At 42.5% G+C, this 27,717-nt stretch overlaps 1 protein-coding gene across 4 annotated transcripts; it reads left to right on the top strand.

Annotated features, from left to right (window-relative positions):
- The first annotated feature begins 3,688 nt into the window (after window positions 1–3,688).
- det1 (DET1 partner of COP1 E3 ubiquitin ligase) lies at window positions 3,689–27,234 on the top strand. Of its 4 annotated transcripts, none has more exons than XM_021568384.3 (7): window positions 3,689–3,956; window positions 4,352–4,495; window positions 5,836–6,626; window positions 6,762–7,115; window positions 21,742–21,932; window positions 22,149–22,340; window positions 23,299–27,234. In XM_021568384.3, exons 3-7 carry the CDS (start codon window positions 5,898–5,900, stop codon window positions 23,486–23,488), a joined length of 1,656 nt encoding a protein of 551 aa, XP_021424059.1. In that variant the 5' UTR covers window positions 3,689–3,956; window positions 4,352–4,495; window positions 5,836–5,897; the 3' UTR covers window positions 23,489–27,234. The 4 variants fall into 4 exon arrangements, with proteins under 4 accessions (XP_021424059.1, XP_021424079.1, XP_090061072.1 ...); XM_090204946.1 differs by having other exon boundaries at window positions 3,744–3,956; window positions 4,324–4,495; XM_021568404.3 differs by lacking the exon at window positions 4,352–4,495 and having other exon boundaries at window positions 3,732–3,956.
- Window positions 27,235–27,717: the final 483 nt, after the last annotated feature.

The raw sequence follows: 27,717 nt of genomic DNA, 5'->3' as shown, positions 1-27,717 counted from the left end.
ATCCATACCCCTGACCCACCAAGAAGCCCTGAACACCTGACACAAGGTGTCTCTTTTCCAGGTAACTGCGGCCATCAGATAATGACCTCGACTCGGGTTAATACTTACAAACAAGGGATTATTTTTCTGGCAAAGCAGGGCCTACTGCTAGACTTTTAGACAGCAGGACTTTTAAAGAAAAAGGGAAAGAGTGCAAACAATCAGGATAGTCACATCTTGCTGGGGTCAGAGCTGCAACTCTTGCTGGGGTCGGAATGGAAGTGTGCAATAGACGGACAAGTTCCAGTTGAACTAATGCGTCTTCAAGCCTACACTCAGCAGAGAAGTAGTAACAGAAAAGTGCCCATCACTCTTCCCTCAGCCGTATTCAGAAAGGGCAAAAATTGCCACCCTCTACATCGACGGAGAAGTTGCGGCACGGACATGCGCAACGGTTACGTCCCTCACTGAGGCCCGCTTAGCTTTCCAGGAGAGGTAAGAGGGTAGCTCAGCCAGAGCCAGGCACTATTGCTTGACCTCTCACTGCCTCCTTTTAAGGCTAATTTCTTCCCCCAACTTCTCATCCATCCCCAGCTGACCTGAACTCCATGGCTTGTTAGAAAACTATTGGCATTCGCCACAACAGTGTTCTTCACTGCAAACAGTCCTTATGTGCTTCTTAAAAGCGTAATAATAGGAAGATGTAAAAGTGAAAATCAATGATAGAAGTATAACTATAAAAAAAACAGGAAAGTCTTTTAAATGGATATAATAGCACTCTAAAGAGTTTCATGTTTGAGATTAGAAACTGGGTGGTTCGAGCCCTGAATGCTGATTGGCTGAAAGACCATATACCACAGGTATGACAAAACATTTATTTTTACTGTTCTAATTACATTGGTAACCAATTTCTAATAGCAATATGGCACCTCCGGGTTTGAGGTATATGGCCAATATACCACAGCTAAGGGCTGTATCCAGACACTCTGCGTTGCGTCATGCATAAAAACAGCCCTTAGCGTGGAATATTGGCCATATACCACACCCCCTCGGGTCAAATTGCTTAATTACAGCATGAATCATATGAGCAAACACACGATACTAATCACAAACACACATATAAATGTGCCAAGTAAGGCATGACTACATCCTCTATGGCTGTGCTCCTTCTCTTCCTCTTTACTTTGAATACATTATTAATTCATCATTGAGAGATTTCTGTGGTAAACCAGCCTTTAAAATCATGCCATACTTGAAGAAAATTGAAAATGTGGAATGTTGAGCGGCAGGGTTCCCCATTATACGAGAACAGGGATGGAGCTTGGGGGGCTAAACACCATGTTCAGCCGGGAAATGGGGTTCAGAAAAACATTCAGAAATATAAATATGTCCTGTGATGCAGTTTCATTCACGAATCAATCAAACACAAAATGTTAAATTGAAGCTGCAGGTTCTGAAAGTACTTTTGTAAGTAGGTGAAATGAAATTCAGAAATATTAAAATGTCATGGACACGTGACCACATACAAATTACATTTGGAATTCCATTTCATTATACATATTTTATAACTGTATTCCAAATAATCAAATACTGTAACTATTGTAAATAGATAATAGTATGTAACAATTAATACTATCAACTATCCCGACACCAAATTGTTCCATAAGAAAATTCTGCAGGCTTTCCATTCCATATTATTAATGATCGTCCAATAATGACAGACACCCAACAAAATGTGTTTCCTTTGAAAACCAAGTAATGCTCTCCTATATGAAATTAATAGAGAGTTGCACTATTTGAACTGATTGTCTGTGTGCATGCCAAGTAACTGATGTAGTTTGTAACATTCTCTTTTACTTAATTTCTTTGCATGTTAAACTACTGAAAGCTGATGCATTGAAATTAACATATGAGGACGCCGTAACTTCTCTGAAAAGCAGAAATTCACAAAGACTTGAAAAGTTCAGGTGGGTAGAGTTACGCAGAAAGCATTCTATAATGCCGGTGAATTTACTGTGCCTCGTAAAGTTAAAAGCTTTTCCAAAATGTCAAATACAACCTTTTAGTGACATAGGCATACAGAAATGGTAAAACAATGCATGTCTGCCTGTTCTTTGTACTAAGAGCAACCTTTTCAAACTGCTATTTCAGCTTCAAGAGGAATTGTGCAAATATGTTATTTAGAGGGAATAATTGACACAAGAAATGTACAATTATTAACTATCAACACATGTAATTTTCCTTCAAAAGTACTAGCCTACTATATGCGTCTACAGGTCTACATTTATTTTATATATGATTATTTTCCATTAGCTGGTAAACACAAGTCTCTGAAATGGTCGCTTGAGGTCTCTCCTCCTTATCCTAGTCCGCTCACAGAATTACAGCCTACATGTGTCTGTGAAGTGTATGAAGGAAGCAAATGGCTCTACAGATGTAGGATCTTAATTTGATCAGTCTTTTGTTGATAGGAATTTTTCTGCCCAGCAGGAAATGCAAACGCGTAGTGTATTTGAGTTTTAAAAAGGCTTATAAAGTTTGTAATTTCCAATTACAGTCTTTATTTGCTCTAACAACAAACGTATCAATCCCTACAAAAATGGCCATTAATTATAATCCTCATAATAATTCACATTTCCGTTTGTTGCAGGATAATTTTCCTGCTGTAGCAAACTGGCTCAAATTAAGATCCTACATATGTATGCTCTATCCCTGTATTCCTTCAGAGTCGCCCAAGAGCGTTTGAATACCCCTTCTGCCATGTCCTTTTCTCAACCCAAATCATACTTTGCAAACAGCAGCTAAAAGCTGAGGTGAAAGGGGTATGGGATATTAGAAATGAATGAGTTGATAAACAAAAACTCAAAAGAAAAGTGTGGGAGAGGATACTCTCCCTGAAGAAGTTATTGATGGGCTACACACATCCCCTCTGAGTAGTAGAGCACCAGCTATTATTATTGGCTATTCAAAAAAATACCACAGAAGGCCTACATCGCATTACATGGTAAAAACTGCAGTACTTTGAAAAGTGGACCATTTCATTTTTCTTGACACTGTTTTTAGCACTATCTTTCTGTGTTCACCACACACTCTTAATGGAAATTAACGACTTGTAATCTACGAGGCACGTGGGTTAAGGATAATTACACATAGGTCCATTATCATGCTCTCAAGGCAAGGCATGAGGGCCTTCTTCTGTTGTCCTTCATTCTGCTTTTTCTGTCCAATATTGGAGTCTTAAGAACATTTTTGGGCTTCGTGGACAATTTAATAATTAATTTCTCCCTGTACACTACTTTATAATGGGTTCAGAAGATTTGACCTACTAGTATGGACAGGAATGCACCAAGACCAAGAAAAACTTTGATCAGGTCATTGATCAGGTCACATGGCAAGGAAAACTCCTAAACATAATTAATCAGGAATATCTGAGTGAGGTTGTTTCATGAAATAGCTACAGGCTTACTACCAGTTCGTATTTTTAATACAGACACCTGACCTGCAAACCCATATTTAATTTCAGAATTGGTGAATATTAGGTTAGGGTCAGGGTTAAGTGTTTAGTTAAGGTTAGGGATAAAGTACGTTTTGGATTTTGATTAGTCGTTGTGCAGGTCAGTTTCCTTTGAGTCTCCCCTTTGGTCAAGTGTGGCGTCTGCGTGATGCGATACTATTTTCACCCTGAGTTTGCCGTGGCGCTGTGAGAATTGAGGAACAGTTCCACCGTAGAGGATGCATCTCTTGCTGTTTGTGGCTCTCTCTTCGCTTGTTATCTATCTAATGCTAACAACATGAAGCAGTGTTGAGAAAACACGATTCCTGTTCAGAACAAATGTTCCAAGCTTAACACATAATCGCATTTTATTGCCTGCCCCAAGACTAACTAACAAACGTTATTCCCGCATTTGATAATCTGATCGTTTTTGTGGCTAGATAGCATAACGTTACTGGCTTGACAAATTCACAGCAAGCAACAGGTGAGTAACGTTGTTGTTAGAAAATGAACTCCGCTGGCTCTGTAACGGCCTATGACTCCAAATAAAATAATGTTTAGCTTCCCGAACACAAGCGAGCAAGTTCTGACTGTTTAGTTAACGTTAGTTTGTATGTAACGTTTCGCCCAACGGGTAGGATTAAATGCAAAGAAATATAATGAATTGAACGGGTTTACCCATTCAAATAAATGATTCGTCCGTTCTAGTCATTATATTTATAACTATGCATTTCAAAACGTTTTTAATCAAACACGAGATGTTTTAGGTTTGGTTATAGTGAAACACGTAAATTCGGGTCATTATTTTGGACAGTTCGTTTTGGAAAAGTTATATATTTTTGTTATTTCAGGAGTAAACCTAGCTCTTTCTACCCCTAGTGGTTCAACTCTACCATTGAAATCGTGATGTAGAGGCATCTCAAGGTCGGGGTTCGGCATGAAATACACACCTTCTACTGACGCGTTCAACACAACTGGGAACTCGGAAAAAAACCAGATCAAAATCATGAAGACAGACTTCAGGTTGGAAAGTCGAGTTGGATCAAAACGATTTTCCCAGTCGGAGTTCGTTTTGGGCTAGTGAATGACTAGCTACAGATTGTACGCTAGATAATGTGATATAACCAAATATTTTTGGTGACCATTACTGGGTCTCAGGTAGCCTAGCGTGTTAGAATGTTAGGCCAGTAACCAAAAGGTTCCTAGTTCGAATCTCCTCACTGACAATGTGATACATTTGTCGATGTGTCCTTGAGCAATTCCCTACACCCTAATTGCTCCAAAGTTGCCATTGACAATGGCAGACCCTGGCTGTGACCCCACTCCAAGGGTGTCTCAAGGAGAGTTGGGATATGCAAAAACACATTTCCAATTCACACGTGTATAATACACACTTGTACATGTGTAGTTGGATAAATATAAGCACCCACCAAATTATTATTATAAATGGCCGCGATAGCTTTAAAAAAAAAAACAGCGATAACTCAAGATATTAAATCTATGTCTTGTACCGTGCAAGGCGGTTCCTCGCCATCTTAGCTGCTGCACATCTAGAGCATTTCCCAGCATCTTTGCAGGAACTAGGGTGTAGTCGTTTCTATGCGTCACAGCCATGTGTAGAAGTAAATGTCTGCTCGTCACAATGCGACCAAAATAAATATCTACACACATACAAGAGACATATCTCACCCAATAAAAACCTGGATTTAATATCTTTCTGAATTGTCTATGGTTTTTGTAGAACCACCTGCAATTGGAAACGGACATTTCTAAGATACTTCATTCTCGATTCGGTGAAAAAAGTATCGCCAAGAACAGGTTAGTTATAAAAATCTATGGCGGTGGTTTGTATGGGGCTTTCCTGTAACAGCCAATAATGGACACCACAAATATTTGGTTATATCACATTATCAGGCATACAATCTGTAGCTAGTGAACAACATTACATCTGGGGTGCGTTCAGTACGACAGAACGATATTCAAAGTTTAATTAAACAGAAATGGTTCTATACAGAAGGACCAGGAGTTTAGCAATTTCAAATGACCACATCTTGCCACATCCACCAAATGGGAGCAAATGTACTTCAAAGGCTGTTAAAAAACAGTGCACGCTGTTTGGGGGAAATGTGTCATTCAGTACTACAAACTGTCACGAAACGTAGCGTTAAATCGAACTAAGGGCAGCCCAGGGGTGTATTCATTAGTCGGACACTATTGCAAAACATTTTGCACCAAAACAAGATGATTTGCAATGGAAACCTATTCTAGAAATGACCTGTGTGATATGACAATGCTGATAAGCTGTTGCACTTTCAAATTAATTGTGTATTGATTTAATTGTCTTGTATTACTTCTTTAACTAGTTGCCATACAGAGAGATTTGTGATGTAGCTACCAGTTGGTGGGAGTTGGCAACAATCAAACAATGGAAGATGATTCCCCGACTCTGAAACCCAGGCGCATCCAGAACCAGAATGTGGTCCATCGACTGGAGCGGCGGCGGACCTTCTCTGGCCGGGCTGCAGCCCACTGGTACCGCGGGCGCTGCTTCCACCAGAACCTTTTCCCAAACTTCACTGTGGTAAATGTAGAGAAGCCTCCTTGCTTCCTACGCAAGTTCTCCCCAGATGGACGCTGCTTCATAGCCTTCTCCTCTGACCAGACCTCCTTGGAGATCTATGAGTACCAGGGCTGCCATGCAGCGGAGGATCTGCTGCTGGGGCAGGATGGGGAGACCCTGGCCAACGGCAATGACCAGCGCTCCCTCAACATCCGCGGCCGCCTCTTTGAGCGCTTCTTTTCCCTCCTGCACGTCACTAACGTGGCCTCCAATGGAGAGCACCTGAACCGAGAGTGCAGCCTGTTCACTGATGACTGTCGCTATGTGATCGTGGGCTCAGCGGTCTACGTGCCCGAGGAGCCCTCTCCACACTTCTTTGAGGTGTACCGCAACAACGAGTCTGTGACTCCCAACCCCCGCTCTCCTCTGGAGGACTACTCACTGCACGTCATTGACTTGCACACTGGCCGGCTTTGTGACACCAGGTCTTTTAGATGTGACAAGATCATCCTCTCGCACAACCAGGGACTCTACCTCTACCGTAACATACTGGCTGTTCTTTCTGTTCAGCAGCAGACAATCCATGTCTTTCAGGTGTATAATCTCAGCCTGCCTCATCCTCTGTACCCTATGCTTACCTGGTAGTGAGATTACAACGTTAAACCATCTTGATTGAATGTTTTTCTGAAATTAAATGAATGTTTTTATAGTTCTGATGTCATCCTGTAGGTGACATCAGAGGGGTTGTTTCTGGACGTGCGGACCATCGGTCGTTTCTGCTACGAGGACGACCTCCTGACTCTGTCGGCGGTGTACACTGAGGCCCGGGCCGAGGGCCAGCCAGGCTTCTCCCGCCTCTACAAGGAGAAGACCATCAACTCCCTGAAGCACAGACTACTAGTCTACCTGTGGAGACGGGCCGAGAAGGACGGCAGCGCCACCGCCAAGCGACGCTTCTTCCAGTTCTTTGACCAGCTGAGACAACTGAGGATGTGGAAGATGCAGCTGCTGGATGAGCACCACCTCTTCATTAAATACACCAGCGAGGATGTGGTCACCCTGCGAGTCACTGACCCCTCCCAGGTACACTTAATTAAGGATCTCTAGTGGTAATTTGCAACCAAATTATTTTTGGCAGGGGATAACAGAGCTAGGCAGGGGATAACAGAGCTAGGCAGGGGATAACAGAGCTAGGCAGGAGATAACAGAGCTAGGCAGGGGGGCCTGTCCCACCTGTATAATGGTAGTGCTTTACACTGTTTCCTCTATCTGGAAATCCACTGTCTGCAATTGATTGAATTAGTTCTTCTATATCCTACATAAATGGACTGTTGATTAGTAACAAAATCAAATGTTACTTTTATTTTACCTTTATTTAACTAGGCAAGTCAGTTAAGAACAAATTCTTATTTTCAATGACGGCCTAGGAACAGTGGGTTAACTGCCTGTTCAGGGGCAGAACGGCAGATTTGTACCTTGTCAGCTCGGGGGTTTGAACTTGCAACCTTCCGGTTGCAAATGTTATTTGTCACATGCCTAATACAACTGGTGTAGACTTTACTGTGAAAGGCTTGCTTACGAGTCCTTCCCAACGATTCAGAGGGGGAAAAAACGAACACAAGAAGAGTAAAATAAAAACACAAGAATGGAGCTATATACAGGAAGTACCAGTACCATATTAATAAGCAGAAGTACAAGGTAGAGGTAGATATGAGGTAGATATGTACATGAAGGCAGGGTAAAGTGACTAGGCATCAGGATAGATGAGAGTAAAATAAAGAACAGCAGAGCAGCAGCAAATTATGAGTGTAAAAGTGTGTGTGATGTGTGTGTTGTCGGTATGCATTTGTGTTATGTCAATGTAGTGTGTGAAGGAGTGTGTTCATGGTATGTGTATATATAGTCTAGTGAGTGTGTATATACAGTGCCTTGCGAAAGTATTCGGCCCCCTTGAACTTTGCGACCTTTTGCCACATTTCAGGCTTCAAACATAAAGATATAAAACTGATATAAAACTTCTGTGAAGGATCAACAACAAGTGGGACACAATCATGAAGTGGAACGACATTTATTGGATATTTCAAACTTTTTTAACAAATCAAAAACTGAAAAATTGGGCGTGCAAAATTATTCAGCCCCTTTACTTTCAGTGCAGCAAACTCTCTCCAGAAGTTCAGTGAGGATCTCTGAATGATCCAATGTTGACCTAAATGACTAATAATGATAAATACAATCCACCTGTGTGTAATCAAGTCTCCGTATAAATGCACCTGCACTGTGATAGTCTCAGAGGTCCGTCAAAAGCGCAGAGAGCATCATGAAGAACAAGGAACACACCAGGCAGGTCCGAGATACTGTGAAGAAGTTTAAAGCCGGATTTGGATACAAAAAGATTTCCCAAGCTTTAAACATCCCAAGGAGCACTGTGCAAGCGATAATATTGAAATGGAAGGAGTATCAGACCACTGCAAATCTACCAAGACCTGGCCGTCCCTCTAAACTTTCAGCTCATACAAGGAGAAGACTGATCAGAGATGCAGCCAAGAGGCCCATGATCACTCTGGATGAACTGCAGAGATCTACAGCTGAGGTGGGAGACTCTGTCCATAGGACAACAATCAGTCGTATATTGCACAAATCTGGCCTTTATGGAAGAGTGGCAAGAAGAAAGCCATTTCTTAAAGATATCCATAAAAAGTGTTGTTTAAAGTTTGCCACAAGCCACCTGGGAGACACACCAAACATGTGGAAGAAGGTGCTCTGGTCAGATGAAACCAAAATTGAACTTTTTGGCAACAATGCAAAACGTTATGTTTGGCGTAAAAGCAACACAGCTGAACACACCATCCCCACTGTCAAACATGGTGGTGGCAGCATCATGGTTTGGGCCTGCTTTTCTTCAGCAGGGACAGGGAAGATGGTTAAAATTGATGGGAAGATGGATGGAGCAAAATACAGGACCATTCTGGAAGAAAACCTGATGGAGTCTGCAAAAGACCTGAGACTGGGACGGAGATTTGTCTTCCAACAAGACAATGATCCAAAACATAAAGCAAAATCTACAATGGAATGGTTCAAAAATAAACATATCCAGGTGTTAGAATGGCCAAGTCAAAGTCCAGACCTGAATCCAATCGAGAATCTGTGGAAAGAACTGAAAACTGCTGTTCACAAATGCTCTCCATCCAACCTCACTGAGCTCGAGCTGTTTTGCAAGGAGGAATGGGAAAAAATGTCAGTCTCTCGATGTGCAAAACTGATAGAGACATACCCCAAGCGACTTACAGCTGTAATCGCAGCAAAAGGTGGCGCTACAAAGTATTAACTTAAGGGGGCTGAATAATTTTGCACGCTCAATTTTTCAGTTTTTGATTTGTTAAAAAAGTTTGAAATATCCAATAAATGTCGTTCCACTTCATGATTGTGTCCCACTTGTTGTTGATTCTTCACAAAAAAATACAGTTTTATATCTTTATGTTTGAAGCCTGAAATGTGGTAAAAGGTCGCAAAGTTCAAGGGGGCCGAATACTTTCGCAAGGCACTGTATAGTCTAGTGATTGTGTGTATATAGTCTAGTGAGTGTGTATATAGTGTGTGTATATAGTCTAGTGAGTGTGTGTATATATAGTCTAGTGAGTGTATATTTCGTGTGCATATATAGTCTAGTGAGTGTGTATATATTCTGGTGAGTGTGTATATACAGTGGGGCAAAAAAGTATTTAGTCTGCCACCAATTGTGCAAGTTCTCCCACTTAAAAAGATGAGAGAGGCCTGTCATTTTCATCATAGGTACACTTCAACTATGACAGACAAAATGAGAAAAAAATCCAGAAAATCACATTGTATGATTTTTAATGAATTTATTTGCAAATTATGGTGGAAAATAAGTATTTGGTCAATAACAAAAGTTTATCTCAATACTTTGTTATATACCCTCTCTGTGAGAGCCAGAAATCTTGCTTGTTTGTAGGTGACCAAATACTTATTTTCCTGTGTTTCAAGTCAAAGTAAAACGGTTGGAGACTCAAAAACTACCGCATCACCCAAGCGTTCTTCTCTTTAACCCTATGCATCCAGGTGAGTGGGGCATGGTCACTGATGAGGGTGAAGTGGCGCCCCAGCAGGTAGTATTTCAGGCTTTCTAGAGCCCACTTTACTGCCAGCGCCTCTTTCTCAACGACTGCGTAGTTGGTTTCCCAAGGTTCCAGCTTCCTGCTTAAAAACAGGATGGGGTGTTCCACCCCTTCTACCTCTTGGGATAGCACTGCTCCCACGCCAACCTCTGAGGTATTCGTCTGAAGCACAAACTCTCTCTCAAAGTCTGGTACCACCAGCACTGGATTACAGCAGAGAGTCTCCTGTAATGTCCTAAATGCTTTGGTGGCCCTTTCATCCCATTTGACCATGTTTGGCCCTCTGGCTCTAGTCATGTCGGTGAGTGGGGCGTCCACTGTGGCATAACTTGGGATGAACTTCCGGTAGTAACCGGTCAGCCCTAGAAAGGCTCGAACCTGCTTATTATTTACTGGTTTCGGCCATCCTCTAAATTCCTCCACCTTCTTACGTTGGGGTTTGATTAACCCTCTTCCCACGGCATATCCCAAATACTCTGTTTCCTCTAACCCCACATAACACTTGGCAGGGTTTGCCATAAGCCCTGCCTTTCTAAGGGCGTCTAACACCGTATCCAGGGTAAGTGGGATTCCCAATCTGGGCTGTAGATCCCCACGTCATCTAAATAAGCTGCGGCGTATGCTTGGTGCGGTTGTTCATGAGCCGTTGAAAGGTGTCTGGGGCCCCGTGTAAGCCGAATGGCATGACGGTGTATTGAAACAAACCGTCAGGGGTTGCGAAGGCTGTCTTTTCTTTGGCCCTGGGGGTCAGAAGAATTTGCCAGTACCCTTTTGTCAGGTCCAGGGTCGTAATATACCGAGCTTTACCAATTTTCTCCAGTAGTTCATCTACTAGGGGCATGTGGTAGGCATCAAACTTGGAGATTTCATTTACCTTCCGAAAGTCGTAACAGAACCGCAAAGACCCATCGGGCTTGGAGACCATCACAATTGGGCTAGACCTCTCACTATGTGACTCCTCGATCACTCCAGCTGTCAACATTTTCTCTGTCTCTGCTCTAATCGCGGCCTGTCGAGCCTTGGGTACCCGATATGGCCTCATGCTCACTTTTCTCCCTGGTAGGGAAACGATATCATGAGCCGTAACCTCAGGTCGGCCGTGTACCTCTGAAAACACATCTCTGTTTTTCTCGATCAGGGTCTTTACTTCCTGTACTTGTGCTGGGGACAGAGTAGGTGAAATATTTACTTCGGCTGTCTCCTGAGTGTGTGTGGGGTATGTGACCATTAGTGTTTCTCTCTCCATGCTTTTAACAGGTTTATGTGATCGATCTGTTCCTGGGGCCGTCGACCTGGCTGTCGGATCCGATAATTAACCTCTCCTATTCTCTCCAGTACTTCATATTGTCCTTTCCATGAGGCTAGTAGTTTGCACTCTACCATGGGGATCAGCACTAACACCTTATCTCCCGGTTAAAATTCCCTCAGGGTAGCCTGCCGGTTATAATTGTGCTCTTGTGCTTGGCTCATGTGCTCTCGGACGATGGGCATGACTGTGGCTATCCTGTCTTGCATTGCCGTGACGTGCTCTATGACACTAGTATACGGGTGGATTGGTGCTCCCAGGTTTCCCAGGTGATGTCTAAGATTCCCCGGGGGTGCCTCCCATATACCAGCTCAAAGGGAGAAAACCCCAGCGAGGCTTGAGAAACCTCTATAATGGCAAACATCAGATACGGCAACATGCAATCCCAGTTTTTCCCATCCTTATTGATTACCTTCCTGAGCATTGACTTCAGGGTCCTGTTGAATCTCTCAACCAGCCCGTCCGTCTGAGGATGGTAAACCGATGTCCTCAACTGTTTCACCTGCCACAAATTACAAAGGTCTGCCATAAGGTGGGACATAAAGGGGGTCCCCTGGTCAGTAAGGATCTCCTTTGGAACCCCTACCCTGGTGAACAAGAGCACTAATTCCTTGGCGATATTTTTGTAAGCCATCGTCCGAAGGGGAATGGCTTCTGGGTAGCGAGTGGCATAATCTAGAATGACCAGAATGTATTGGTGCCCTCTGGCAGATTTGGGTAGTGGGCCCACTATATCCATTGCTATCCTCTCAAATGGCGTTTAGATTATGGGGAGTGGCACTAACGGGCTTCTAACAGCTGGTCGGGGAGCTGTTAACTGGCACTCCGGGCACTCACCACAATGCCGAGCCACTTCAGCCTGAATTCCTGGCCAGTAAAACCTCCTTACAATCCGGTCTCGGGTTTTATCGATACCAAGGTGTCCACCCAGAATGTGCCCGTGAGCTAGATCCAGTACTGTCCTCTGGTACCGTGTGGGGACCAACAACTGTTCAACCACATCAACCCCTATTTTTGATACTCTGTACACCAAACCCTTATTCATAATGAAGTGGGGAAAACTATTAGGCATCATCCCATCATTTATGGGAATACCATCTACGACCTGCACTTCTGCTTTGGCTTGCTGCAGGGTTGGATCCTGGTTTTGGTCTGTCCCGAAATTAGTCAAGGACCCTGCCAGGTCTGCTGGCTCTAGATCGTCGTCCTCTGGATTCAGATCGACCCCAGCCCCACTAGTACCGGGCTGTTCGTTATCAACGAGGTTTGCCACTTCATCCTCATCCTCCCCTCCTAGCACCTGTGAGGTTGGCCCCTGGGAGACCTCTTTTCTTGGCTTTGGTTGAAGACCCCATGCTTCTTCCTGCTTGGTCAGGGTTGTTGGCTTCTCAAATATGTCATTCTTTTGGCCTAACTTCGCAAAGTTAGGAAAGTATCTACCCAATATTACATCCTATGGCATCTTTGGGACCACGCCAACCTCATAATCCAGCAGGCCGTCCTCTGTTTGTATGCTCACTAAGGCTGTGGGGTACATACGGGTATCCCCATGAATGCATGTAACACTGATATCCTGACTTGCATCCAGTTTATAAGTTGGCACTAGGTTTGCAACGACCAGGGTTAGCATACTGCCAGAATCCAGCAGTGCTTCAACCTCTTTCCCTTCAACCTTCACATATGTTTGTTTCTTGATCTTTCAAGTACAGTGGTTACAACAGGACATGCATACCATATATCATCATCTTTTTCACCGAGGTTACATTGCATTGGCTCTTCTTTAATAGGGCAGTAGGCTGCAATATGTCCTGGTCGATTACAATTGTAACAGATAATAGGGGTTCGGGGGGGAGACCCCCTCGACCCCCGGTCCTGGTTTCCGTTTTTTTCCTTAGTGTCTCGGGCCGATTCTGATTCTTTCCTCATGGCCCCACACTGCTCTCTTCCCCCTCCACCTGTTGGGACAGTCTTACCCTGTCCGCTGGTTCGCCCAGGCCTGGGGAATGGGAATCTTTCCTCCTGTGCCTGCTCAGCTGTTCCTGCCGTACAATACCGTTCAACCAGGCCCACGAGATGGTCGGCGGAAAGTACCTCGTTCTGGCCAACCCATCGTCGCACTTCTTGGGGTAGACCTCACTGAAACTGGTTGAGTACGATGGTCTCGACGATCTCGGCGGAGGAACGGGTCTCCGGTCGCAACCATTTCCGTGCCAGGTGAATCAAGTCGAACATCTGTGTTTGGGGAGGTTGTCCAGGTCGGTCGGACCACGGGTGGAAGCGGTGTGCTCTTACCGTATCGGTCACTCCCAGTCTAGTCAGAAGCTCTCCCTTTAGTTTATCGTAATCCTGTACATCTTTCAACTCCAGGTCGAAATACACTTTTTGAGCGTCCCCTACCAGGTATGGTGCCAGAAGCCCTGCCCATTCTTCTTTCGGCAACTTCTCCCTCTCTGCCGTCCTTTCGAAGGTGGTAAGATATGCTTCCACATCATCCTGTGCTGTCATTTTTTAAAGAAAATTATTGGCCCGCATCTGGGTATTTGCAGCTGGTAATTGAGCCCCAATTTGGCCTATTTGGCCTTTAGGTCTTCTCTTAACTCCCGGGTGTTTCTCTCTTGTTCTTCTCTGAGCAGCTGGTTGGTGTGGTGCTGGACCTGTAATGTGTCCTGAGACATTCGCATTACATCCTGATTAGCTTTTTTTTTTAGCTCTAGTTGCCTCTTGTTGGGTGGCCTCTGCTTGTAACAGGGCCTGTATGGCTCCCTCCATACTCATTTTCCTGAGAAACTGTCCTAACAAAACAAAGCCACAAAAAAAAACTGATTCCCCTTTGGAGTGCTAACTGAACATTTTTCTTCTACCTAACCAGCGGTATGGTTAGTCCATTGCCCGCATTCTCCACCACGTGTGGCAAACCTCTTCAAGGTTATGAGCGTTTGTCACAAATTAGGTGGGAAACTGTCACCAATTCACCCCAGAATGTAAGTTCTTTCGAACAGGACAGTACCTGTGTGTTTGTTTCTCTGTCCTGGTCCACCCAGGCCGTAGGCAAGGACAAGGATAGCAGGGTTTGGTACACGAATTGGGTTCTCGGTAGGTCCAGGTCCAAACGCCAACAGGTAAGTCCAAAACAGTCCAGCTCATTCACGGTAAATCCAGCCAATATCTATTGTCTCTTTCTCTATGGTTCATAGATCCTTCCAGCCCTCTCTCTCTTCCTGGTTTTTCTTGACCCTTTATCTGTGGGTCGGTTCCACCTTCTGAGGGTTCCCCTTGCTTCTGGGACTTGTAGTTTTGTCAGTCGGCCATTTTGCGATCTGTATTTCTGATCGGGTGGCCATTTTAGTGATTGGGCAGAGCCCGTTTATTAGTTCTGCTCTCACATCTGCCATTTATCACTCAACCCCCTTCTTTGCCACAGCTAGCTAGCAACTTACCTTGGCTTACTGCATTCGTGTAACAGGCAGTCAGTCTCCTTGTGGAGTGCAACGAGAGAGAGGAAGGTCGTTATATTGCGTTGGAATAGTTAACTGTAAGGTTGCAAGATTGGATCCCCCGAGCCGACAAGGTGAAAATCTGTCGTTCTGCCCCTGAACGAGGCAGTTACCCCACCCTTCCTAGGATGTCATTGAAAATAAGAATGTGTTCTTAACTGACTTGTCTTGTTAAATAAAGGTATAAAAATGTATTTAAAAAATTCGGCAAATCGGCGCCCAAATATACCAATTTCTGATTGGTATGAAAACTTGAAATCGGCCATTCCGATTAATCGGTCGACCTCTAATATATAGTGTGTATATATAGTCTAGTGAGTGTGTATATATAGTCTAGTGAGTGTGTATATATAGTCTAGTGAGTGTGTGTGTGTGTGTATATATAGTCTAGTGAGTGTGACATCATACACTGCTCAAAAATTAAAGGGAACACTTAAACAACACAATGTAACTCCAAGTCAATCACAGTTCTGTGAAATCAAACTGTCCACTTAGGAAGCAACACTGATTGACAATACATTTCACATGCTGCTGTGCAAATGGAATAGACAACAGGTGGAAATTATAGGCAATTAGCAGGACACCCCCAATAAAAGAGTGGTTCTGCAGGTGGTGACCACAGACCACTTCTCAGTTCCTATGCTTCCTGGCTGATGTTTTGGTCACTTTTGAATGCTGGCGGTGCTTTCACTCTAGTGGTAGCATGAGTTTACAACCCACACAAGTGGCTCAGGTAGTGCAGCTCATCCAGGATGGAACATCAATGCGAGCTGTGGCAAGAAGGTTTGCTGTGTCTGTCAGCGTAGTGTCCAGAGCATGGAAGCGCTACCAGGAGACAGGCCAGTACATCAGGAGACGTGGAGGAGGCCGTAGGAGGGCAACAACTCATTGGCATTTGCCAGAGAACACCAAGATTGGCAAATTCGCCACTGGCGCCCTGTGCTCTTCACAGATTAAAGCAGGTTCACACTAAGCACATGTGACAGACGTGACAGAGTCTGGAGACGCCGTGGAGAACGTTCTGCTGCCTGCAACATCCTCCAGCATGACCGGTTTGGCGGTGGGTCAGTCATGGTGTGGGGTGGCATTTCTTTGGGGGGCCGCACAGCCCTCCATGTGCTCGCCAGAGGTAGCCTGACTGCCATTAGGTACCGAGATGAGATCCTCAGACCCCTTGTGAGACCATATGCTGGTGCGGTTGGCCCTGGGTTGGCGGTTGGCCCCTCCTAATGCAAGACAATGCTAGACCTCATGTGGCTGGAGTGTGTCAGCAGTTCCTGCAAGAGGAAGGCATTGATGCTATGGACTGGCCCGCCCGTTCCCCAGACCTGAATCCAATTCCAATTGAGCACATCTGGGACATCATGTCTCGCTCCATCCACCAACGCCACGTTGCACCACAGACTGTACAGGTCTGGGAGGAGATCCCTCAGGAGACCATCCGCCACCTCATCAGGAGCATGCCCAGGCAGTGTAGGGAGGTCATACAGGCACGTGGAGGCCACACACACTACTGAGCCTCATTTTGACTTGTTTTAAGGACATTACATCAAAGTTGGATCAGCCTGTAGTGTGGTTTTCCACTTTATTTTGAGTGTGACTCCAAATCCAGACCTCCATGGGTTGATAAATTTGATTTCCATTGATAATTTTTGTGTGATTTTGTTGTCAGCACATTCAACTATGTAAAGAAAAAGTATTTAATAAGAATATTTCATTCATTCAGATCTAGGATGTGTTATTTTAGTATTCCTTTTATTTTTTGAGCAGTGTAGTGAGTGTGTATATATAGTATGTGTATATATAGTCTAGAGAGTGTGTATACAGTATATAGTGTGTATATATATAGTCTAGTGAGTGTGTGTGTGTGTATATATATATATATATATATATATATATATATATATATATATATATATATATATATATATATATATATATATATATATATATATATGGTTTAGTGAGTGTGTGTATATAGTCTAGTGAGTGTGTATGTAGTGTGTATATATAGTCTAGTGAGTGTGTATACAGTGGGGAGAACAACATGCAATAAAATGCAAATTATTTACTTAAAAATCATACAATGTGATTTTCTGGATTTTTGTTTTAGATTCCATCTCTCACAGTTGAAGTGTACCTATGATAAAAATGACAGACCTCTACATGCTTTGTAAGTAGGAAAACCTGCAAAATCGGCAGTGTATCAAATACTTGTTCTCCCCACTGTATATAGTCTAGTGCGTGTGTATATATAGTCTAGTGCGTGTGTATATATAGTCTAGTGAGTGTGTATGTAGTGTGTATATATAGTCTAGTGAGTGTGTGTGTATATATATATATATATATATGTGTATATATATGTGTATATATATGTATATATATATATATATATATGTATATATATATATGGTTTAGTGAGTGTGTAAATATAGTCTAGTGAGTGTATATGTAGTGTGTATATATAGTCTAGTGAGTGTGTATGTAGTGTGTATATATAGTCTAGTGAGTGTGTATGTAGTGTGTATATATAGTCTAGTGAGTGTATATATATATATATATATATATATATATATATATATATGGTTTAGTGAGTGTGTATATATAGTCTAGTGAGTGTATATGTAGTGTGTATATATAGTCTAGTGAGTGTGTATGTATTGTGTATATATACTCTAGTGAGTGTGTATAGTGTGTGTATATATAGTCTAGTGAGTGTGTATATAGTGTGTGTGTATGTATAGTCTAGTGAGTGTGTATATATAGTCTAGTGAGTGTGCGTAGGGTCAGTGCTGATAGTTCAGGTACCATTAATTGATTATTTAGCCACCTGGCTGTTGTAGGCAGAACACGTCGGAATAGGATTCTATTGCATTGACACACACTACTCAGACCGTACTCTACATAGACCAGTGCAGCATAACCAATCAGAGCTGCAGTAGGCCTATATGCAAATAGACCATTACCATATATGGATCTGTGCCATTTACTTTGATCTGGACTGTCTTTACAGCTGTGGTCGTGAGTAGATGTGCTTGTTTTGAGATCAAAGCGACAGCTGCATGTAGCCACGTGTGCACATTTTGTTCATATCCTTTGCTAGTTAGTGAGTTATTAGCTCAGTTATAGATCATTTGTTGTCAGCAATAGGAGAGTGATTGCTTCCTACAAGAGCATGAAATGTGTGCACATTTCTTTGAAAAGTGAGTCAGGTAAAGAGCTTTTTTTATGTGTTAAGGGGGCAGTGTTGTTTTTTGAGACAGGCTTGAATAAACTAAGTAGCCAGAGGGGAGCATAATGTGTCTGATTTTCTGTAATAATGGTATGGGAATAATAATACATTTTATTTTGTAAAGTGGTGTCTTGCATCAAACAACACCATTTTCAGTCACCTCCTTGTCTAAAGGACAAGTGGATAAGCAGGTTAATGTCAAGCCCTGCATGTTTTTTTCACAAGTCTCATGGAATGTAGTCCTACTCATTGATAGAACAGCTATTTCCATGTTAAAATGAAATGGGATACATTTTCTCCATTGTTTTTGATGGTAGGCCACTATGGTAGGCCTACATGATGATCAAATTGCCACAGTAGCCTACTTGGCCACTTATAAAACTGTAACTTAAAGCGGGTACAGCCTGTGTTCACAGTAAAACTGTAACTTAAAGCGGGTACAGCCTGTGTTCACAGTAAAACTATAACTTAAAGCGGGTACAGCCTGTGTTCACAATAAAACTGTAACTTAAAGCGGGTACAGCCTGTGTTCACAGTAAAACTGTAACTTAAAGCGGGTACAGCCTGTGTTCACAGTAAAACTATAACTTAAAGCGGGTACAGCCTGTGTTCACAGTAAAACTGTAACTTAAAGCGGGTACAGCCTGTGTTCACAGTAAAACTGTAACTTAAAGCGGGTACAGCCTGTGTTCACAGTAAAACTGTAACTTAAAGCGGGTACAGCCTGTGTTCACAGTAAAACTGTAACTTAAAGCGGGTACAGCCTGTGTTCACAGTAAAACTGTAACTTAAAGCGGGCACAGCCTGTGTTCACAGTAAAACTGTAACTTAAAGTGGGTACAGCCTGTGTTCACAGTAAAACTGTAACTTAAAGCGGGTACAGCCTGTGTTCACAGTAAAACTGTAACTTAAAGCGGGCACAGCCTGTGTTCACAGTAAACGTGAATCTTCAAAACACTCAAATGTGCGCTCGGTGAACATTGCTTGACACTCTCTACCCAGTCCACAACAGCCCCGTCGATGTGGGCGTACTCTCCCCTCTTTCTCCTATAGTCCACGATCAGCTCCTTGGTCTTACTCATGTTTAGGGAGAGGTTGTTTTCCTGGCATCACACTGCTAAGTTTCTGACGACCTCCCTGTAGGCTAACTCCTCGCTGTCGGTGATCAGTCCTACTACAGTCGTGTCTTCAGCAAACTTGATTACTAAGCACACACCCCTGAGGGGGCCCCCGTGTTGAGGGTCAGAGTGGCGGAGGTGTTGTCTGCCTACCCTCACCACCTGGTGCCGGCCCGTCTGGAAATCAAGGGAGCCTCATTTATCAATCATGGGTAGGCACAAATCTGTGCGAAAACCATTTGTGGGATCATTTCCATGCAAAGTGTGAGATTTATCAATATGAACGTTGGCTTGAGTGTGTGTAAATTTACGTACAGCCTTGACCATGCGCACGCACAGTGCCAAGTGGTGGAAAAGGAACTGCTTGTCAAGAGTGGGGAAAATATGTGTGAAATTGTGAGTAATCATTCAATAATTTTCCAATTTCATTGTATTCCCTTTATGAATTCATGCAACATATCTTGACATGCCATTGACATCGGGGCGGCAGGGTTAGAGTGTTGGACTAGTAACTGAAAGGTTGCAAGTTCAAATCCCCGAGCTGACAAGGTACAAATCTGTCGTTCTGCCCCTGAACCCACTGTTCCTAGGCCGTCATTGAAAATAAGAATTTGTTCTTAACTGACTTGCTTAGTTAAATAAAGGTTTAAAAAAAACGCCAATTTGACCACATCAGTGCATTTGTTAGGATAATCCATATAAAGCATAGGTCATTTGAAAGGATAATCCATATAAAGCATAGGTCATTTGAAAGGATAATCCATATAAAGTATAGGTCATTTGAAAGGATAATCCATATAAAGTATAGGTCATTTGAAAGGATAATCCATATAAAGTATAGGTCATTTGAAAGGATAATCCATATAAAGTATAGTGAAAGTGAAACCATTGTTGATATACTATAAAATACTGAGATAAGCCACAACTGAGCTAGCCAAATAAAACCTTTTGGTTGTACTCAATCTCTGACACTAGCACCTCCTATTTCAGTCTGTATTTAAAGGTACGGATTAAAGGGATGATTTTGACCATATATACACTGAACAAAAATATAAAGGCAACATGTAAAGTGTTGCATGAGCTGAAATAAAAGATCCCAGAAATGTTTAATACGTGCAAAAAGCTTACTTCTCTCAAATGTTGTGCACAAATTTGTTTACATCTCTGTTAGTAATCCGTCCACCTGACAGGTGTGGCATAACAAGAAGCTGATTAAACAGCATGATCATTACACAGGTGCACCTTGTGCTGGGGACAATAAAAGGCCACTTTAAAATGTGCAGTTTTGCTCATCACCCTGACAGCTGATGAGACTGAGGAGTATTTCTGTAATAAAGCCCTTTTGTGGGGAAAAACTCATTCTGATTGGCTGGGCTGGGCTCCCCCGTGGCTGGGCCGGGCTCCCAAGTGGGTTGACCTATGCCCTGGGACCTTATTAATCAATATTGTGTAGAAGCTATTCTAAGACTTCACATGACTGGATAGGGTTGCAGCTGTGGTTGGCCTATGCTTCTACACAATATTGATTAATAAGGTCCCAGGATCCAGTTGCAGAGGGAGTGGTTCAGTCCCAGAGCTTGGATGGGACTATGGTGTTGAATGCTGAGCTGTAGTCTATGAACAGCATTCTCACATAGTTATTTCCCCTCTTGTCCAGGTGGGAGAGGGGCAGTTTGAAGTGCAATTGAGATTGCATCATCTGTGGGTCTGTTGGGGCGGTATGCAAATTGGAGTGGTTCTAGGGTGTCTGGGATGATGGTGTTGATGTGTGTCATGACCAGCTTTTCAAAGCAATTCATAATCACAGATGTGAGTACTACAGGGCGATGGTCATTTAGGAAGGTTACCTTGGAGTACTTGGGAAACTGGGACAATGGTGGTCAGTTTGAAACATGTTGGGATTGCAGACTGGGACAAGGAGAGATTGAAAATGTCTCTGAAGGCACTTGCCGGCTGGTCTGTGCATGCTTTGTGAACGCACCCTGGTATTCCGTCTGTGATTGTTAATCTGTTTAAGCGTTTTGCTCACATTGGCCATGGAGAGCTGGTTGACATAGTTATCCGGACAAACCTGGGCTTGCACGCAAGGCAATGTTATATTCCTCGAAGCGAGTATAAAAGGCATTTGGCTCGTTTGGGAGTTCTGCATCGCTGGGCAACTCATGGCTGGGTATCCCTTTGTAATCCTCTATCTGCAAGCCCTGCCACATACGACGAGCGTCTGAGCCGGGTTAATAGGATTCCACCTTCCTCTTATACTGTAGGTCGGGGCTCATGCTCAGTCTCTATTGCGTAGAAAACGGATTCTGATTTGAAATATCGATTCTGTCTCCGAGTGCAGCTATATTTCAAATATGATTTCTTGCTAATGCGAAAGTGCATATCCTTTTAATTCCTAACTTCATATCTGCCTGCTCTTCTCTCAGCCCTCATTCTTTGTGGTGTACAACATGGTGTCGACAGAGGTGTTGGCGGTCTTTGAGAACACTTCTGACAAACTTCTGGAGCTGTTTGAGAACTTCTGTGACCTGTTTCGGAACGCTTCACTCCACAGCGAAGCTGTTCAGTTCCCCTGCTCAGCCTCCAGCAACAACTTTGCACGGCAGGTTCAGAGAAGGTATTGTTGGTCGGGGAGGGAGGCTTACCAGAGGGCTAACATGAAAATAACTCCATACTGTGTGGCACAATCCAAAGGCTAGTAAATTGAACCGATTTAGAGGAATTAGCATCTAAAAAGTATTCCTTCGAATTGTTCTGCTAAGTGACTATGAAATTACACCTTTTTTTGTTCCATTGACAATGTGAATTCCTACTGTTTATCCCTCCTGGTCAGGTTCAAAGACACCATAGTTAATGCAAAGTATGGCGGTCACACTGAGGCGGTGAGGAGGCTGCTGGGACAGCTGCCCATTAGTGCTCAGTCCTACAGCAGCAGCCCCTACCTGGATCTTTCCCTGTTCAGCTACGACGACAAGTGGGTATCTGTGATGGAGCGGCCCAAAACATGTGGAGACCACCCCATCCGGTAACATTGGCAAGATAATGCTGATTTCTAAAATGTGTTTGTCTGTCAAGTAAACATGTGTGTGTTTTGCCCTGGTAGATATTACATTTAATCAATCAATTCTACCCTAAAATGGTCAATTAATAGAACAGGTGTTTATTTGCTTGTGTGTGTGTGTTGAAGATATCAGTCATTCAGAGCGAGATAGAGATTCTCTTGGATTCCACCGGAGCAGACTGGCAAAATGAGTGAATGCGTAATTCCACTTTTTTGACCAGGCGTGTATTAAAGACGAGCATTCATTGTTATTATTAGCTAAACTGTGAAACGATGCCCAGACATTATAAGAGGCCGGGCACTTAATGTTTAATGGAAGTTTTATGGTAAACTCTCTTGTTATTGGAAGTATTACATTTGTTTGGAAATGTAAACTACAATAACTCATACATTATATGACAACTTTTGGTATACCTGTGTGTTCTTAGATACAGACTTTTTTTTTTTAGATACTGCGAGATTCTGGCAATTAAACCCTTCTACTTATACAGAGTTGGATGAACTCGTGGATACCCTTTTTGTCTCTGCGTGCAGTATGAAGAAAGTTGGGTAGTTTCGCTAGCCAATGCTAACTAGCATTAGCGCAATGACTGGAAGTTTAAAGGTACACTAGCATATGCAAAAATATGAAAATATCTAAGAACTAAGATATCTTGCTTGTTACTGAAAAAAAAACGAATCTATTGTGTTGACTGCATTTTTGGGATTCTCCAATGCTTAATCTAGCATACCTGTAGACTTTGTCATTGCGCTAATGCTAGGTAGCATTGGCTCGCAAGACTATCTCTCACTTAATTTAGACTGCACGCAGAGACATAAAAATGGTTTCCACTATTTCATCTGACTGGGTAAGTATAGAAATCTCATTGTATCCCTTGCATTTGAAAAAGCTTAGACTGTGTTTTTCTTATTAACTCTGTAGATTTTATGCTCGAGACTCTGGATTGCTGAAGTTCAAGATCCAGGCAGGCCTGCTGGGCCGGCCCATTAACCATGCCGTCCGGCGGCTGGTGGCCTTCACATTCCACCCCTTTGAGCCGTTCGCCATCTCAGTACAGAGGACCAACGCTGAGTATGTGGTGAATTTCCATATGCGGCACGTCTGTATATGAGAGGAAAGCAGTGGACTAGACCTGAAGAACTGTGTAGAGCAAACAGCGGCCATTCTGCCTTTTTCTCTCCCCCTAGTGTGAGGAACAAAATAAGACTGGACTATGGGAGGATCCAGTTGAAGTTGAAATGGGGAGCTTGGGATGGGGGGGGGGGGGTGGATTCCTTTCAAGACCAAATATGTTTTGGCTTGCTCTCAAAATCTGCTTTTCCATATCACCACATACCTTTGTTTTTGGTCAAATTTTATTCTTACACATGTATTTTTATTTTGTGTTTTATTTCAATAAGTGATTTAATCATTGATTGTGATTCTTTAAGGTTATTATGAATATTTTGCTAGAGTAAAAGCTATTTTTCATAATATGCTTTGCGGAGTGGACCTAGTTATTAGCCTGATTGCCCCCTTGTAGCTCAGGGGCCTCATTTATATAACCGTTCTACACTAAATATCTGCGTGCGGCATTTCTGAAAAGATTGCGCACGTACAAAAATATATGCATGTTTCCAGTTAGCTTTGGGACACAACATTGTGAGACACAGTCTTTATATTGGTTGCACTCCCTGAGTTGTGCATCGTTCTGGTGGGTGGTGACGGAAAATAATCCTAACACAATTTAGCTGGCTTCACCAAAACATTACGTTTCCTGTAAAGAAAACCATATGTATAGTCTCTAGAAACTCTACTTACCAGAAGTAAAGTGAAATGTGTCACTCGCTATCAAATAAACATCTGAATACAACTTTTGTTCAAACCACACCATATTCCTGCTGTGTAAACAGTGTTAGATTTTGTGGTAGGAAGTCTCGCATGAAGGTCTAATGGCAGCCCGCTGTCTAATTTCGCAGGAATATGGTGCGGTTTGGACAAAATTTGGATTCTGATGTTTATTTGACACAATTCACTTTACGTCTGGTAAGTAAAGTTCCTGGAGCTGGGTTCTCCAACCTATTCTAACATGAGAGCTACTTAAAAAAATGAACTTTTTTTTAAAACATGTCATGAGTTACTCTTTTTTTTTATAGCATTCAAATAAGCACATTCTTCTCTTCTCCTCTCCCCCTCAACTCTTCCCAGGTCCTTGGTGTACAAGAGAAAGTAGTGCATGTTCTTTTGTCAATATACCTGGTAAAATAATGGTTAATAAACAACTCTGAGTGGGGCCCTATAAAATAATATTTTTTCCCTCAAATTCTGTTTTTATATTTTCTCAAGTTGTTTTCTGAGTTTTATTTTTCCTGGTTTTAGATTGTTTTAATGTACTCTCAAAATTGCAATTGTTTATAGAGAAACAACGAAATTTGATGTTCTGAGTCAATGTCAATGATTAAATCACATCTGAAGACCATTTTTTTAAAGGTCTGGAAGTAATTCTACTTTAATTGTGCATCTGGCCCTTTAATTACGCATCTAGCAAATGAGGAGTGTGCTGGTCTGGAAATGGTTCTGTACTGCTGCTGCTCATTTCATGGCAAAGTTAGCAAATAACAAATAATACATACAAATGATATACATACTCGTGATATACTTCTGCCAGGTAAGCCTATTCTGCGGATAACATTTAATTGACGGTTTTGGGGAAAGTATTAATGTCAACCCACAAGACGGTTATCACATCAACTGGCTACACACAGCGTGATAGACAAACGCGCGCAACACAGACAAGACAGGGCAATATTGCTGGAAATTAATTGGCCGTTATATGTTAGGTTGAGCTTTATATGCCAATAGTCGCTAACCAGGGGTGGGATAATGTTGCGTTGATTAGATAGTAGCTGGGAACTTGGGGTGTCTGATTTGTTTATGACAGTATGCAGTGAAACACTGAACATTGCGAGTACTTTCACATGTTGTGCCAACCACCAGAACGATGGACATTTCAGGGAGTCCAACCAAGACTCCCGCTGTTGTCCCAAAGTTAGTTTCCAGTTATAAATCAAACCCCTTCGTAAACTGCGCGCGTGAACGAGCATTAAAACGGCCTATAAAACACCCACCATTCGCCTTTTTATAGCGACAATAACACCATTATTTGCTGTATACTTTGGACGTATTGGAATTAGGCCAAAGTCGTTTCTAAAGGAAATAGCAATGGCTAACTTGATCGAGTGTTTTTGGAGTTGATGGCAGAATATGACACTTGCAGTGACATTTGCAGTAGGCCTAGGCTATCTGACAGACAAAACGTTTCTGAAATACAAAAACAATTGCAAATTGCTGTGGACCTGTACATCGATCGTTTGAATTTAATAGGGCCTAATGTTGGCATGTACTTTTTCTCGAACATATATGCTGCACTGCCCGCGAATGCTGAAACATTGTCTACTTAGTGCTAGCCATACACACTTCAACGAAACATAGAAATTGTCTGTTCACCTGTCAAATTCTACTGTATGTTTTAATCCACGATTCCTTTCTGATGCAGGGAGCAAAATACTTGAAATAATAGCCTATCTAATTGGCCCAATTAAAAGAGAGATACATATGGTGATTTGTTGAGGCAATGGCTACTTCGGGAATATGCACCCATAGCCAGAAAATGTGATGAATTTATTCTGCAATGGTATGGAAATAATATGTAGGCTATTATGTTTATAAATGAAATATTGCCTACTCGCGAAGTATGATATTAGAGTATTCAGACTTAAGCTAAGGAAGTAGCCTACCTACATTCGTCTATTCCACCGTTAAACAACTGCGCTCTGGATCGGATGGCATACAGCGAAATATTACTGTGAAGTGGGTTCAGTTAAACGAGAGATGGGACGAATGGTGTCCTAGATGTAGGCATATAGGCTACCCCGTGAGTATGAAACCATCACAGAAAAGGTGATGAATTTATTATGCAATGATCATGGGTTTAAATAAATTATAGCCTAGCAAATAGAGGCCTATTTCTAATTATACTGAACAAGAATATAAACGCAACATGCCAAAATGTCAACGATTATACTGAATTACAGTTCATAGAAGGAAATTAGTCAAATGAAATAAATTCATCAGACCCTAATATATGGATTTCACATGACTGGGTGCTGGCGCAGCAATGGGTGGCCCACCCACTTGGGAGCCAGGACCACCCACTGTGGAGCTAGGCCCAGCCAATCATAATTATTTTTCCCCCACAAAAAGGCTTTATTACAGATGGAAATACTCCTCAGTTTCATCAGCTGTTGTGGTGGCTGGTCTCAGACGATACTGCAGGTGAGAAGCCAGATGCGGAGATCCTGGGCTGGTGTGCTTACATGTGGTCTGCGGTTGTGAGGCTGTTTGGACATACTGCCAAATTCTCTCAAATGACGTTGGCTTATGGTAGAGGAATGAACATTCAGTTCTCTGGCAACAGCTCTGGTGGACATTCTGTAGTCAGCATCCCAATTGCACGCTCCCTAAAAACCTGAGACATCTGTGGTATTGTGTTGTGTGAAAGAACTGCACATTTTAGAGTGGCCTCTTATTGTCCTCAGCACAAGGTGCACCTGTGTAACAATCATGCTGTTTAATCAGCTTCTTGATATGCCACACCGGTCAGTTGGATGGATTATCTTGGCAAAGGAGAAATGCCCACTAACGGGAATGTAAACAAATTTGTGTACAACATTTGAGAGAAATAAGCTTTTAGTTTGTATGGAAAATGTCTGGGATCTTTTATATGGCTCATGAAGCGTGGGACCAACACTTTAAATGTTGCGTTTATCTTTTTGTTCAGTATATTTTAGAATGCAAAAATAAACTAACAGCAAATGATTCCATCTTCTTATTATGTCCATCATATCCCCCATTTGCACAAAATACTAGGCTACTTGTCTGGTTGCAATGCAATACTTTAACCACTAGAAACTGCGTATGCATGGTCTAAGTTTGCGGGAAGGTGATTCTCACGGCAAGTTCAGTTTTTATAAATGCCAACTTTTGCATGAAAACTGGCGCGCACATGTTTTGGGGTATAATTTGCAGGTACGCACAGTTGATAAATGAGGCTCCACGTCATGTTAAGTTAGCTTTAACCCATTTGTAATGTATTTCCCTCTTTTTGAAGTACACATTTAAGACGATGGTTGTATTCATACCACTTAGTTAGCTACCCTAGTTCATATTAGAATTTAAATACCCCAAATAATGTGTCTTCTACAGGTATAATGCCCTTTTTCTTAGAAAATACCACAGACAAAAAGTCAACATTTCTTTAAATGCTTTAATCATTTAGAAGACACTTATCCAGAGTGACTT

This window comes from Oncorhynchus mykiss, chromosome 2 (assembly GCF_057628025.1).
Source record: "Oncorhynchus mykiss isolate SJ-2025 chromosome 2, ASM5762802v1, whole genome shotgun sequence".
NCBI lineage: Eukaryota > Metazoa > Chordata > Actinopteri > Salmoniformes > Salmonidae > Oncorhynchus > Oncorhynchus mykiss.
The sequence above is the reverse complement of the archived record's forward strand: the minus strand, read 5'-3'. Positions and strand labels throughout refer to the sequence as shown.